The 16,050-nt window shown below is 43.5% G+C and overlaps 1 protein-coding gene across 1 annotated transcript in view; it reads left to right on the top strand.

Annotated features, from left to right (window-relative positions):
• Atp8a1 (ATPase phospholipid transporting 8A1) overlaps positions 1–16,050 on the top strand; it is a 196,666-nt gene that overhangs the window by 131,308 nt on the left and 49,308 nt on the right. Inside the window, exons 24-26 of the mRNA XM_059274745.1 lie at positions 264–436; positions 14,720–14,903; positions 14,999–15,109. Of these exons, the coding sequence (XP_059130728.1) occupies positions 264–436; positions 14,720–14,903; positions 14,999–15,109 (468 nt within the window). The remainder of the gene's footprint in view (positions 1–263; positions 437–14,719; positions 14,904–14,998; positions 15,110–16,050) is intronic.

Below are 16,050 nucleotides of genomic sequence, written 5' to 3'. Positions count from 1 at the left end.
AGAGTCAACGAGGAATAAGCAGCCTGTGGTCCAGTCCCTGCCCTGCTGTGGACAGGTGTATGACTTCCACAGAACTTAACCGATAACCTTTTCAGTTGTCCTCTAGAAGGGCTGTTGTGAGAACTGAGTGAATGAAGGTGTGTGAACGCTGTTTGATTTTTTTAAAAAGCACTAAACGTAACTCAATTTAGTCACTGAACATCTTGAGGACAGTGTAGTCGAACAAGTGGCGTGAATGTTGACGGCCTTGGTTGATGTTTCAGGGAACCAGGGAAACTCTCAGTCGGCACTGCACCACCCTTGGAGATGCCCTGCGGAAGGAAAACGATTTTGCACTTATAATTGATGGGAAGACCCTCAAGTATGCCTTAACCTTCGGAGTCCGGCAGTACTTCCTGGACTTAGCTTTGTCCTGCAAAGCTGTCATTTGCTGCAGGTAGGTTCTCCCCTCCATTGTCCAGTTGCAATTGACTTTATCTTAATGGTGTCTTGTAATGATCTTATTTCAACTGTATGTATATGTGAGGCGAGCGAGTCTGTGCACACGTGTGCAGGTGCCCAGGGAAGCCACAGGTACTGGTTCCCCCTGAAGCTGGAATTAAAGGCAACCGAGTGCTAGGAACAGAGAGCTTGGGTCTCTGGAAAAAAGTAGAATGATGCCTCTTCACTGCTGAGCTCTCTATCCAGCTTCATCTTATGTTTTTTAATATAATTTTAATTTGTAATTTTGTAAATGTAATTTAATTATTTAGAAATTACAAATGTTAAGTTAGTTCATTCATTCACTAGAGTCCCAGGGTTCACAGACTGAGATGGATTTGTTAGCAGAGTTTTGGGAAGTGAGTCCTGACAATCAGTAGTGAATGCTACTCATAATTTGAAGGCACCAGCTCTTTGCCATTATATGTATACAAAGTCAGTCAATGGCGCCGGGTGGTGGTGGTGCACGCCTTTAATCCCAGCACTTGGCAGGCAGAGGCAGATGGATCTCTGTGAGTTTGAAGCCAGCCTGGGCTACAAAGTGAGTTCCAGGACAGCCAGGACTGTTGCATAGAGAAACCCTGTCTTGGAAAACCAAAAAAAAAAAAAAAAATTAGTCAATGGCAATCAAGTAAATGGCACATGCCAATCATCCCAGCTACTTAGGAGGCAAAAGCCAAAATGTAGCAAGCTTAAGGTCTGCTTGAGCAATTTAGAGAGACTCTCTACCAAAATAAGTGAGTAAACCAACTTTCAAGAGAGCTATGAACGTAGCTCACTGGGTTTTGCCTAACATGTGCAGCACTCTGGGTTCAAAGCCCCGGACTGAAAAAGACCGTGGCAGAGCCAGAGCCGCAGCTAGTGATCGAGTGAACCCCTTGGCCTTGGCTTTCATCTTCGGCACCAAAGCGGGGTGCGAATTATTTATCTGCATTTCCATCTTGGCTCGTTTATGGAAAGACCCTGTTGTCTCTATTTAGATCACTGATCCAACTGCTAGAATTTATTTTGTGGGGCTAGCATGATGGGAGGTACAGACTGAGGCATTCTCCAAATCGCTGAATATTTTTCCGATGGCTGTTTATTTACCCTAAGACTCTGGCCTGCTAACTTATAAAATTGCTCATATCCTAGATTTAAATCTGTCTCTGAGTTACGACAGCCTGATGCATAAAAGAGTCCTTGTGTACACCACTTAGCTCTAGCCGGTCTGGTTTCTTGTCAGGGGTATTCTATCCTCCTGCATAGCATTGCCCAGGCTCTTCTCTTCAGGTCACCTCAGCTAAGGATTATCCTTTGTCATCCACTGACTGAATCTTACCAGCTGGTCACAGTAGGTCCAGGGCCAGTACTTCCTCAACCCACTTTCTCTTCTGGGGAGACAAAACATGAGTGGGACTTCTCGAGAATTCCTCCCCAGCCTGCGTGCTTGCCGTGACCCTTTGCTCTCTTGTCTTTGCTCTAACTACTTTTAAAAGCTCTATTTACTAGTCAAGGAAAGTTATTCCTTTGAAACGATTTTTGTGTCCGCTTATCTACTTAATATGTGTTCTTTGAATTTCAATTGAAATTTACTTCCTGGAATGTATACAGAGCAGACCCTGTAAGGATCACGGATAAGCATCATTTTGACCTACAAAATTGTGTTATCCTCAGAGACTTAAGACTTACCCGTTATTTTCAGGCATGTGATTATTTTAGCTACAGAATCTATTCTCTGTGGTACGTTCCTGCTATGGCTGAGATTCTGGAGTGTTCTGTTATGTAGATGTTCACTGTTCCTCACAGTCATGTTCTTCGTTTATCACAAAGATGGGAATTACCCTCCCCTCTGGTTTCTGCTTGGGTATCTTCACGCTTTGTCCAAGCTGCGGCTCCAGTTACTTTTCTTGGTTTCTTGCTAATATCTTGACAAGAGCTTACTAATGCTCAGCTCTCATGCTCTTTCATCCAGATAATTTTGTGCTGCATTTAGCCATCTAGTCACTTTCACTAATGGGATCGTGAGGATCCATAGACGCTTGCTCAAAAAGCCCGGGAGTGTTATGACTGCTGGTTCCTACTCAGACCAGAAAAACCAGCCAACAGTGATGTTTAGATAAAGTGGCCAGTTGGCTTGAGCTAGCCTCTGTGACGTCCCTAATGTGTGCTGGGCACAGGTATTGCATTTACCAGGTCAAGTATGACTTGATAATATGCTGTCCTTGCTGTTGCTGTCCACTCTACTCTAAGCAGAATCAGTTGATTTGAAAGATGCAGGAGGCCATTTTTCCTGAGGTAGTCATGGCAGAAGAGCTTAACACAGTACCTCCCACCATTCTTCAAAAAGATCAACCACAGAATTAAATAATAGCAGAGGAACACTAGAAAGCAGAGTCAGGGGAGAGGAAATATGTTCTGCGCTTGTGAAATTCTCTCTGAAGATCCTTGTCCTGCAGGATTATAAGTCATAGGGACCTCAGAGCTCTTCCAGGCCAGGGATCCTGGAAGGGTCTCACCCGCCATGCACATGAAGCTTAGTGCTGACACTGAGCTTATAAAGATGTGTGTGGCTGCTCCCTCCCTCCTTGGCTGCCTCTGTTTTATGGATGTTTGAGGGCCTTGAATGGCAGACACTTGGTTCTCCTCAGGATTTTGTTGTTGTTTTAATAAAACATCTTTCTTCGGCTTTTTTTTTTATTCTAATATCCTTCATACCCTTTTCCCTAAAGAGAAGCTTCTGGCCCGGCTCTGCGGCTGGTCTAAACCCATAATTACGTCAGTGCCACAGTCGGATTAATGTCTGTGCACCTTCTTGGCCTAGTGCCTCTTCACATTAAACCGCTGGCACAGATCATGTTTTTCTCATTCCACGTTCTGACCTCCGAGTGTAATGATGATGTTCCTATCACAGGTCGGGAATGTGGAGTGAGCCTGTGTATGGTCCTTGGAGAATAAACCCCAGGGTCACCCCTCATTTCTCACATGATGATGATCTCCCAGCCTCAGGAAACTCTAGATTTCATTCCATTAGAAGAGTGATACTCACATAAATATGGACTATTATTTCAAAATACTGTATAATACTGTTTCCCAAGCTCCTTCGTGTTCATGCTAACCCTTTGAGGTTTTCCCTCAAATTGAGACTCCTTTCCAACCTACTGCTTGTCTGTCCACACACATGAAGATAATTCAGAATGGGACCATCCTCTACTGCCCACTGGAACAGCAAGGAAAGCCTTCCTGGAACAGATAATGAGTCTCCCGTTCACTCCATCTTCACGATTGCATCAGCCTTCTTCTGACATCAGCACCCAGGGCGGGAAGATGAATTTTTAATGTTTGCCTAATCGCCACGGTTACAAAGATGAGCTTTTGCTCCCCAGAGCCTCCTGCTGAATTGAGAGAAGCTGCTGGCCTCTGTCAGGAGTCATTCCATCTCTCCCTCACCACTGTGTTCTGAGGGGACTATTCATAGACAGAACTAATCCCCCCAACCCAAAATTATTCAAGGCATTTGAGTCTGGGTTTTGGTTTACAGAGTATGGGCTACATGTTATACCTCAAGAAAAAATACATACGTACACACACACACACACACACACACACACACACACACACACACGGATCTAAAGTCAAAACAGTAGAACATAGTCTTGTTTTTATCCACCTAGCAAGCACTGTATTCACAGACACCATGCAGCTTTTGTGTTTACTGCTGGGCAGCTTAACTCCAGAACCCAGGTCACCTAATAAGAAGCACGCCCCCACCTCCAAGAGCTTCTTGCTGTCAACATGTCAACATAAGCATCCCCTTCCGTACTTCTTCCCTTTTATTCATTTGCCCGAGTCCACTGCTTCTTACTTGGGATGATCACAGGTATGATGGTTGTCTGGATGGTTGCTTAATTGGCTGGTCTATGAGACAGGGTCTCATGTATTCCAGGCTAGCCTTGAGCTCACTATGTACCCTAGGCTAGCCTTGAATTCCTGGTCCTCCTCCCTCCTCCTCCCAAGTCCTAGAATTACAGGCATGCACTGGCATGCCCTTTCAGCCACTTATGAAGAACAGAAGAGAGTTCTGGTTCACCTCCCCCACTGGAAACACACATGCTTAATGTACGACGGTGTGGACCATTATCACAGTTTCACAGATGGCCTGTAACGTACGATGGTGTGGACCATTATCACGGTTTCACAGATGGCCTGCAACACCTTAAGGAAAACAAGCTTTGCTCTAGGACTCATGGAGATTTGTGGAAACTGCTAAAATCAAGAGCTATTCTGACATTCTAGAATCTAGATGAATAATTCTTAACTTCAGTTGCTAATACTTTTGCCCGAAGCCTTTCCGTTTTTATATTATCATAATGCTGGTTTGGGGGGCGGGGTTTGTTTGTTTGGTTGGTTGGTTGGTCATTTGGGTTTTGGTTTTTGTTTCATTTTTTGTTTGTTTTTTGTTTTTCCTTTTTGGTTTTTCAAGATAGGGTTTCCCTGTGTAGCCCTGGCTGTCCTAGAACTCTCTCTGTAGACCAGCTTGGCCTCTAACTCAGAGATCTGCCCGCCTCTGCCTCCTGAGTGCTGAGAGTGCCCGGAACATATGTTGTTTTGACTGGGGATTCAGGAAACGTGTTCTAGCTCTACCTCTCTGGCACCTTAGACACTGAATTAAATCATTCTCTCTGCAAAGTGATGAGATTAGAAGGTAGCAAGGGTAGAATCCTCCAGGGGACTCAGATGCCTGGAGCAGGTAGAAGAGAGCTACTGAGATGTAGAAAGGGAGGAAGCACACACATTCCTTCCTGTGGTCCCTCCTCCCAGAGTGGGAGACCCTGCTCGGAGACCTGCCTGTCACCCTGGTAGTTTTTGGATGAACTCTGCTCCTGCTGCTCTGTGCTGAGCAGCGCCTCTCTGTTGCTGAGATCCTGGTCTGGGGATCCAGCTGTTCTTCCTCTGACCCATGCCTCCAGAAGAGTAGGAAGGCCACAGTGAAGTATCACTGTGTTAAATAGAGTGTGGTCTCCGAGGTCCTCATCAGTTCACATAGCCCAGCTTTTCAAAGAGTCTTACTTTTTTTTTCCTGTAGTTGTCAGTTTAGTTTAAACATATTTTGAAACTTATGCTCTGTGACAGTTGGTTGAAAATTGGCTTAGAGCCTCCAGCTTTTAGACTGTCTAGTAATCACCGTCCTGCTACATAATTTATGTACTCATGTCTCCTGGAAAGCAGAAGTTAAATTGAAGTAAGCATTTTTCTCTACTTGCAACATCTCTAATCAAAGCTTAACCCCCTTTTAGGCCATTTCCCCCATAGTAGATTTAAAAAAAAAAAAAAAAAAGTCCACTTGACTTCAGTGAGTGTTGTCGCTTAGAGTGGCATTCCCAGGCAAAACCTTTGGCCTTACTCCGCTCAATGGCATCTGCCTAGAAGAGGCCTGAAGGGATACTCTGTATATTTGCTGTTATAGCATGAGTGTGTTCAATGGGGGAGGGGGGTCAAGGCAGATCTACTGCCTGAGTCTTTGGGGATGGTCTTTAGCTCAAGGACTTCTCTAAATGTTCTACTTAAGAGGTAGCTAGCTACAAAGCACAAATGGAGCCAGTAAATACTCAACAGACATTCCCTCAAAGAAAAAGAAACTGTGCACACCAGTGGATACCAAGCAGATGTTTGCTTTAGGACGACTTACAAACTGTGAATGAATGTCCACCCTATATTTACTTTCAAGAAAATCTGGATAAATGTTGGAAATGTGGGAGAGACTGTTTCTTTCACAGAAGCCTGACTAAAGGACATACCAAGTGGGTTTTAGAGCTTTATAAAAATGCCCATATTTTGCTTGAACACGATCCTCAGCTCAGCCCTTTCTCCCTTCGTTTGCTATTCTACTTCTACTAAGGGATGTTGAAGGAACTTTGGGTCTCATTGTATGTGGTGGCCACTTCTGACGAGCTACACCAGCGAAGTCCACGTTTGAGTGAACTGCCTAAGAACATACAAGAAACCTAATGCTGCTTGAGGTAGAGTTTCAGGTCTGACTCTAGAAAACCACCTCAGCAGTGCAGACACTCATTACACACTACAGTCACAGCTACTTATACTAGAAGGTGTGTAAAAACCTATGTGCCTACTCAGCACATTTCTACAAAGTATACGCGCATCTCACCCCAACATGGCCAGTGTCCAAGGGGCGCCTCATGCTGCCGTCAGTAGCTGCTACCTTGATTTCCACCTCCATCCTTCTCAAATTACATCTTCTCTTACTCAACTTATCCTATCTGTTTTATATCTTACTGACTTCCAATGTGCATATGTATCGCAGGACATTCAGATTCTTAAGAACCCTATGCTTTCCATCAGTTGTAAATGCTGAACTTTGCATCTCTCCACTAAGGGCTCCCTGCCCCCACCCCTAGCTTGGCACCAGTTGATAAACCAGAACTCTGTTGTAGCCTTCAGCCCAATAGCAGTCACTTCATAGATTACCTACAGTTTTCTCAGCTCTGATTTGCTAAGGACATGATATATGCAATGGAAGATGTTTCTATGACCGTTCGACCTGTGCACCCTACTGTGTGAAAAAAGGGAGGTGGAATTCATTATGAACCCTTGTTGGGTGTGGGTGGTTATCTTCAGTTTAATAAATGTGTTACCTAAGGAAAGTTAAAGAAAGGCTGGGGTCTGAGCTCAACTGGAGCTCCGAGTGTGGAAAACAGATCAAAAAGTAGACAAGACTTTCTGGCAGCTACAGGGCATGGAGCAGAGAGAAAAGAAAAAGGCATCCCTACAGGAAGGATGGCTTTGAAACACAGATGTGTTAACAAGGGCACAGAGAAGTGAGGAAAGGATATAGGGCAACTTGCAGATTGGAGTACAAGGGAGGAGTTGGCACCAACTTTAACATTCTACGACAGCAACGATGTGTTTTAGAGACCAGTCATGGGTAGACTTTCTCCATACTCAAGATTGAACTGAGGGAGTCATGCATGTAAGACAAACACTCTACCACTGAGCTACAATGTAGACCTTCATCTATGCCAAACTATGTTCTTGGTGTAAACATTATAATCAAATTTCCTGCTAGGAGCAGTTTTCTTTGCAGTGCCTTCTGTGAGACATATTGGCCAATTTCAGTTTGCTTTAGTGCTGTATGCACACCTCAACACTCAGATATGCACTGCCAATATGAACAGTCCCTATTGAAAATATCGTCTGAACCACTGAAATCGAAGGCATTGGTTTTTTTATCTGTATGCATGTGTACACTCCACAGGAGAAACTGTGTATCTGAACATGCCTCAGAAAGGAAGTCTTTTTTGAAGTTACTGTTCTGTGTTTCTTTTTCCCCTGAGAAGAGCTATCTATATGTTATTTCTGTAGCCTTGGCCTCTGCATTGTAAAGTCTCTTCGGTGCCTTTGAGTGCACAGAATATCAACAGATGTTGGTTTTGGAGGCTAGGAGGGTGCTCACTCGTCGGTCATTTGAATAGCACAGTTTGCTTTCACAGGGGTGGTTGAATGTTTCATTATGCTCCATATGCTAAATAGCCTTAGGATTTGCTACATAAGCTGCTGCTTTCGTTCCAGTAATAAATCCTCCGTGAGCACTGTTCCAGTAGGCATGGAACTTTGCTATGTGTTTTTTTGCCACATAGTAATGGCTTCTCAGCTGGAAGCATTATTAATGAACGTAACAAATTTTAGTGAAAAAAAAAAAACAGTAAGATTAAATTAGGTTTTTCTCTCTTTTTGTAACTCCGTTATTAGTCAACCAAATATGGCTCAATAGAGAATAGCCGGATATTCACAAGAGAGACCTTAGGAAGTAAGTCAGAAAGGAAGGCGCAGCACATCCTGGATGGCTTCTAAATAGCAGCCAGGAGTGAATGTCAAGCTTAATAAGCACCCAAGTTTAGTTATTGCATGTCTAAAACACTTTATGACAATTAATATAGTTACCCTAGTTAACCTTAATTGTCGTCTTGATACAACCTAAAATCACCTAAGACGGGAATTTCAGTTGAAGGATTGCCCAGATCAGGCTGGCCTATAGGCATTATCTGGGGCTGGGGAGAGGGGGGATATGCCTTGATTATTCATTGATGGAGGAGAGCCCAGCCCACTGTGGGTGTCAGCATCCCTAGGCAGGTGTGCTGGACAGTATGAGAAAGCTCAGTCTGAGGAGTGAGTAGTGAGGTCGAAGCAGCAGGCAGCATTCCCCCATGGTTTCTGCCTCAAACTCCTGCTGGAGTTGCTGGCCTGGCTCCCTTTGATGATAGAAACAGAAATAAAGTAAAACATCTCCTCCTCTACGTTACTTTGGGTAAGAGTGTTTTATCACAGCAACAGAAACTATAACTATATCCTTCCGTGTGCCTGTTGTTTTCCATCTTTCATGGGTGGCCAAAAGGAATATGATCATTCATCATACTAAATTACATTTTAAGATGATAACCCCCCCCCCAAAAAAAAATCTACCTACATATTTAAAATTATACCAATAATATAGTGTTCTTGCCTTTAAGTTTACAGTATAAGTCTTGACTACCCATTGCAAAGTCCTTGCATAATTCTTTAGACTGTATAGATATATGTATATATAATCATTATCCATGTTCTATTCAGGAAGACAATTATTCCCATTAAATGAGTGCAAAACAAAGACTATGTAAGATAGACCACCTAAGCCTGGAGAGATGCCTCGGTGTTAAGAGTACTGGATGCTCTTCCAGAGGACCCAGGTTTGATTCCCAGTACCCATGTAGTAGCTCACAACAGTCTGTAGCACCAACTCCAGGGGATCCAATGCCCTGTTCTGGCCTCTGCTGGCACCAGACACACGTGCAAGCAAAACACTCAAACACATAACAATATTTTTTTTTTAAATAGACCACCTATATACTTCTTAGCTTGAATGACAAAACATCCCTATGCTCTGTGATCTAATGTTCACAGGGCACTGAAAGTTACTCTATAACAAATGAGAACAATAATGAATAACATGTGCAGAGATTGCAGCCAGAATAATATCTGAGAAGCACACTGCATTCAGCTCACTCCTAGGTTACACCACAAGGGACCACCCTCTGTTTGTGGTGCATAGGAAGAAAAGCAGACCTTCCCAGCACAGGCTGCATTAGGAATCCTTTTCAGTAGAGTGGCTTACTGCTTCCAGAAAAGAAAAAGGCAGCCGTGGAAGACAGCGGTGAATTGTTTCAGTCTTGCAGAAAACCCCCCAAGTGGGACAAACTGTACGCACATATAGACATATACACATCTGGGAGAAGAAAACAGCATTGTTATGATGCTTCCAGACTGTAGAGTTGGTCACTGTTGGTGCTTAGAAAGCTGAAGACTTAGATGGTCCCAGCCTTGGACATATAGTTTGTGATAAGCGCTAGGCAGAGTTAACTAGCTGCGTAGTGTGGTTGCTCTAGGCCATTATAGAAATTGTACAACTCCAAAAGCATGTACAGAAGTCAAGAGAGCAGCAGGGAGTGTAATAAACTTTGAAGAGCTGGAAGCACAGTAGTAGAAGGACCGTGCTCTGGGGAATCTGAGTGCAGAGAGAAGTCTGCTTTGTGCGCTTTCCCTGGTCTGAAGTGAACTCTCCTGTCCTTGTCAAGAAGGCATCGTCCATCATCTGGAATTACTAAAACCAGGCAAACTATCAAGAGGCTAGATGCCATACCCGCTTGTCTGTTTCCTCTCCTGTTTCTTTGATAAAAAATAGTCTAAGAAAAGCGACTGAAGGGAGAAAGTGTTTATTTCACTCACAGTTCCTGGTTACGGTGCGTCCTGTCAAGGAGTTAACGGCAGCAGGAGCCTGAAGAGTCCCGTTACGTTTGCTTTGTTGCTGTGCACCCCCGTACCCCACCCTGCGCAGCAAGGGTGAAAGTTACACCCTGAAAGCAGCACCCATATGAGTGTCCCTTCTCCAAAATCCTGGGCTTCAGCATGCTTCAGAACTTGGGGTTCTCAAATTTGGAATACGTGCTTATAGATAATGTGCTACTTTGGAGATGAGCCCCAAGTCTAACCATGAATTCCATTCATATTTCATAAAAATTACTTCATGTTTCAATGTGTAAGGTTTTACATCAACCTGATACACAGAGCTAGAAGATAATTTTGTACATTTTAATGTGTTTTGACTGTGACTTGTCACACGAAATGTTGAATTTTCAGTATCACGTTGGCACCCAGAAAGTTGCAGATTTTGGATTTGAGGGATAAGAATACTCAACCTGGGCTTTGTGGGTAAAGAAAGCATTTACTAGGTATGCCTGAGATCTGAGTTCAAATCCCCAGCACCCACATGAAGCTGGAAGCAGTAACATTTGCATGTAATCTTAACACTCTTGGAGTGAGATGGAAGGCAGAGAGCTGGTAATCCCTGAAGGCTTGCTGTCCACTAGCCTGGCATACCCAGTAATGAGCAACAAAAGCAAAAAAAGAGATCCTGTCTCAAACCAAGTGAAAGGGGAGGACCCGACACTCAGGGTTATCCTCTGACCTCTGGTGCATGCTATAGCACACATGTGTTCACACATATAATACACACACACACACACACACACACACACACACACACACACACACACACCTCTGTAGGAAATCTTTGTAGCTGACCAGTTCCACTAGCCAGAATCCCTCCTGAACCACACCTCTCAGAACAGCCAGCAACTGCCCCAGCACCCTCTGTCATAGTCTGAACACGGTGTGGGGTGCCCATGCTCTTCTGCTTCCGTGAGTTGACTGGTGCCTTCCAAGTCTGCTTATTCTGTAACGTATTTATTGAGGTTGTAGATCTCAAAGTAATTGCCATTAATTAAATACTTGTCAGATCACTGAGATAATCTGAAGAAAGTTATTACTAAGAAAACCAGGTATAATGGTCTCAAAAGAATGTGAGTTGCTTGGCAATTTTACTTTTGAATGTAGAGAACGGCAGGTAAGATAATCATCAACTAGGATGGAAAAAATTCTGTTCTCCACTTCATGTTAGAAAACTAAAAGCATGTGCCTCGTGAGTGAGATGTTTGCAGCAATAGAAAATATAGGATTTCAACCAGTAGGTTTCCTGGCAAAAGAAGGTTCTAGACACTAACTCACAAGTCTATACATTCAAACTCTGAGAGAACTATATGAATGTGTGTTTTACATTTTATAAATCCAACATTGTTGTTTAACTACCAATTGCTCTTCCAAAGTCTGCAGAAAGGGTGTCTTTCACTGTTCCTTGAATCTTCTTCTGAGTCTGGAGTGTCCTTGCTAGGTGTAGTTACCATGTACTTCGGAGGATGCTTCTGACTATAGCTCCATTTCTTTTTTTTTTTTAAACAAACATTTTCTTGCTTAAGGTATTCCTACTCTTCTCTTTTAATACCTGAATTAGTCATCCCCATTGAGGTGGGTGAAGATCCCTCCCTAATTTTAATTTGGAGGTTCTATTACTTTATATCTCTATGATAAAACACCTGATATGAACAGTTTAAGGAAAGAAGAGCTTTGGTTCACAGTTTGAAGGGATATAGTGCATGAGGGCCAGGGAAGCCTGGGGACAGGAGCATGACATGGAGACAGGAGCATGAGGTGGCCGCTAACCTCACTGCCTATGTCTGCCTTCAGGCAGCAGTGAAGGATGGGTACTGGGGTTCCTTGAGTGGGCTTTCAACTTTCCCCACTTTTTATTCAGTCTGGGACCTCAGCCCATCTACTCTTAGGGTAGCTCTTTTCTCCTCAGTTAAGCCTCTCTGGAAACAGCCTCTGGGCACTCCCCAGAGGTGTGTCTCCTAGGCGATTCTGAAGTCCGTCAAGTTGACAAGGAAGATTAGCCACTGTGGCAGCAGTGAAAATTATAACGCTGGTTATAGGCACCATGAGGAAGGGACCAAAGGTTTAGTGTAGGTCTGTCCTGAAGCTCCTTTAAGTCACTGATTTTAGCTCACTATGTGGGTTCAGTTCACAAAAGGGCGGCACAGTGTCCTAGCTCCACAGTGTGATGTTATGACGTATGTAGACTGGAGGCTGTTAAAGAGAGTTTGATAAATGTTTTCAAATGTTTCCCTTCATTCATGCCTGTTTCCATTTGCTTTCTAGAGCATTTCTGGTGAGCATTCTTTTCTGACATTTACTAAATGTCAACTATAGTCCGTGTTTAAAACCTTGGCCAAGGGCCAGTGTGGGCTTACCCATTTATATTAGCCTGTTAAGAAACATTAAATAAAACGTGAAAATGGAATGAAAATTGCTTTGAAGAGAAATGGAGGCAGACGCTGAAATGAACCATTAGTAGCCTGATATGCATTCTCTGGTCGAGTTCAGAGCTGTGTCATTTTGTAATGTTGCCAGACTCCAAAAGGAAATCCAAAGGAAAAAAATTAAAAATAATTCTTTGAGATAGCAGCTGGTTACCAGTTCCTCTTCTGGAGCAGCCACGAAGGGCACAGAGGAGGCAACTGGACCACTGTCAGTGATTCAGGCTGGCATTCTCCAACTTCAAGCAAGAGCCAGAGCTGCCATGGCTCACTCCCTTCCTCTGGGCAGTAGAGCCTCCTGGAGGCACGCATTTAGGCAGAATTCCCACTAATGGGAATTTTTCTTATCAACGTAATCAAGAGTATATGTAGAGACATATCGGTTCCTTAAATGGCCTTTATTTTTAAAAAGAATAACCATTTGTGAGATAGGATTTGTTACACACCCATGGTACTTACCTTAATAAAGAATTTATCACTGAGTGAGGCAGACTGGCATGTGCTTTTTAATCTAGTATTGGGAAAATGGAAGTCAAAGGATCAGGAGTCCTATGCCAAAGCCTCGGCTACGAAGCTAATCCAAGTCCAGCTTGGGTTGGCATTGCCTCAGGTGTCTCAAGATGATGATGATGATGATGATGATGGTGATGATGATGATGATGATGATGATGATGATGTGATGATACAGCTCTAAGACATTTCTATGGACTAGCATTTTATACCTTGGTTGCTTCTTCTTATCCGTGTGTGTGTGTGTGTGTGTGTGTGTGTGTGTGTGTGTGTGTGTGTGTGTGTCAGGACTTTGCTGTGTGTCAGGACTTTGCTATATAGCCCATGCTGGCCTAGAACTTCTGACCCTCCTTCCTGGATCAACCACTAAGTGCTGGGATCACCAGTGTGCACCACCACACCCGGCTCTAATTGCTATCTTAATAGTTGTCTGGACTGACTCACTGTTTAGTCTTCCTGTCTTTCCATTTCCAGCGCAGTATGGACAATAGATTAAGTTAATTGTGCCGCTGAAGCACTCTGTCTTAGGACATTGCTATCATTATCTTGGCACTTATTTCTAAAATGACTTTTTAAGATGCATGGAAAATGCTTTGCATTTAATACCAAATGTGATGTTAGCGTACACGCAGATGCCTTCTGTTCCTGGTCCATGTTTGCAGAAAAGGCTGATTGATTTCTGCATGTGTGTGTTAGTCTGTGCCTCTGGAAGAAAACGAAGCATGTGGACTATATTCTAGCATCGTATATTTACTTTTCTTGAGATTCACAATGGTGTCTGAGAATGGGTTGAAAGGCTAGCCAACTCCCCGCTATTAATTTCAGTAGTTTTAAGCTGCTTTACATTACCTATGACCAGCTCTCAGAAGCTTAAAACTTCTCCTTTCAAGACACCAAATAGAACCCCGTTAGTATTTGGACTGTTTACTGTTATTTGGTTGTTTGTGTTTGTTTGTGATAGATGTATTTGGCTTTTTAATTATGTGTATACAGGGGAGAATGTGCATGTGAGAGGCAGGTACCCACAGAGGCCAGAAGGGGGCGTAGGATCTCCTGGAGCTGGAGTTACAGGCAGTTGTAAGCCACCTGATACAGGTGCCGGGAACTGAATCCTGGTCCTCTGCAAGAACAGCAGTACATCTTCTTAACCACTGAGCTGCCTCGGAGCCCCTCAACAGCTTTGTGTGCCTTCTCTTTGAATTAAATTTCTGATGTCCCTGGCTGGTCCTTAACAAAGTGTTATGCCTCCTGCATAGCACCTGCAGATTTGCTTCTAGGACTATTGCTATCTTTGCTTTGAGTTTCCCTCGAAGCGACAGACAGGTTAGCAGAGAACCAACCACTTTCAACCCTTCCACCATGTTCATCAGAGAAGCATTCATCTAAACGTTTTGCTTCATTTATTGGTCAAAAAAAAAAAAATTATAGCATTTCAAATTTTCTTTTTTCCGGGAAACGGGTGATTGATCCTTTGTTTTTGTTTTTTTAAGGGTTTCTCCTCTTCAGAAGTCTGAGGTGGTTGAGATGGTCAAGAAACAAGTCAAAGTCATCACCCTTGCGATTGGCGATGGAGCAAATGACGTCAGCATGATACAGACGGCCCATGTCGGGGTTGGGATAAGCGGGAACGAAGGTCTGCAGGCAGCCAACTCTTCCGATTACTCCATAGCCCAGGTAAAGCCTTGCGGCTGTGACACATACCAATACTGCTTTCTCCATCAGCTGGCAGTGAGGAGGAAAATACTAATGCCTCTCCATTCCTCTCCTAGTTCAAATATTTGAAGAATTTGCTGATGGTGCACGGTGCCTGGAATTACAACAGAGTCTCCAAGTGCATCCTGTACTGCTTCTACAAGAACATCGTGCTCTACATCATTGAGGTAGCGGCGTGGTAAACTTAGTCCTGCCCCTATCCTTCGTAATTCTAACCGTTCTTTTTATGGAGATCTTTCTCACTGTTTTCATGAGTACTTGCTTCATCTTCTCATTTACTTTTTAAGAAAAAACAATTTTAAGATTGTGGTGATATTGTGTTCCCCAAAATATTGTGCACCCTAATAAACTTATCTGGGGTCAGAGAACAAAACAGCCACTAGATACAGAGGCCAGAAAATGGTGACACACATGCCTTTAATCCTAGCATTCCAGAGGCAGAGATCCATTTGGATCTCTGTGAGTTCAAAGCCACACTGGAAATAGCCAAGCATTAATCCCAGGGAGTGATGGCAGGAAGCAGAAAGGTATTTAAGGCGTGAAAACCAGAAACTAGAGCCTAGTTAAGCTTTTAGGCTTTTGAGCAGCAGTTCAGCTGAGATTCATTCAGATGAGGACTGAGGGGCTTCCAGTTTGAGGAAACAGGATCAGCTGAGGAATTGGCAAGGTGAGGTAGCTGTGGCTTGTTCTGCTTCTCTGATCTTCCAGCATTCACCCCAATACCTGGCTTCAGGTTTGATTTTATTAATAAGACCTTTTAAGATTCATGCTACATAAGATTTATTTTATTTTTGTCTTATGTGAGTGGGTGTTTTGCCTGCATGTCTGTCTGTCTCTGCACCATGAGCTTACGGTGCCCACAGAGACCAGGGTGGATCCCCTGGAACTAGAGTTACAGGTGGGTTGGTTGTTAGGCATCATGTGGTGTGGGAGATCAAACCCTGGTCCTCTGGGAGAACAGTCGGTGTTCTTAACTACTGAACCATTTCTTCTCTTTTTATAATTTCTAAATGTGTTCAAGCAAATAAGATGTCAGCCATGAGAATAGTCATCAACATTTAGACACAAGCTAAAAGTGTCAGGTCACTTTGGTAGAAAGTTGAAGTAG

The sequence above is a fragment of the Peromyscus eremicus genome, chromosome 10, assembly GCF_949786415.1.
Source record: "Peromyscus eremicus chromosome 10, PerEre_H2_v1, whole genome shotgun sequence".
NCBI lineage: Eukaryota > Metazoa > Chordata > Mammalia > Rodentia > Cricetidae > Peromyscus > Peromyscus eremicus.
Note: the sequence above shows the minus strand (reverse complement) of the source record. Positions and strands in the feature narration are given on the sequence as shown.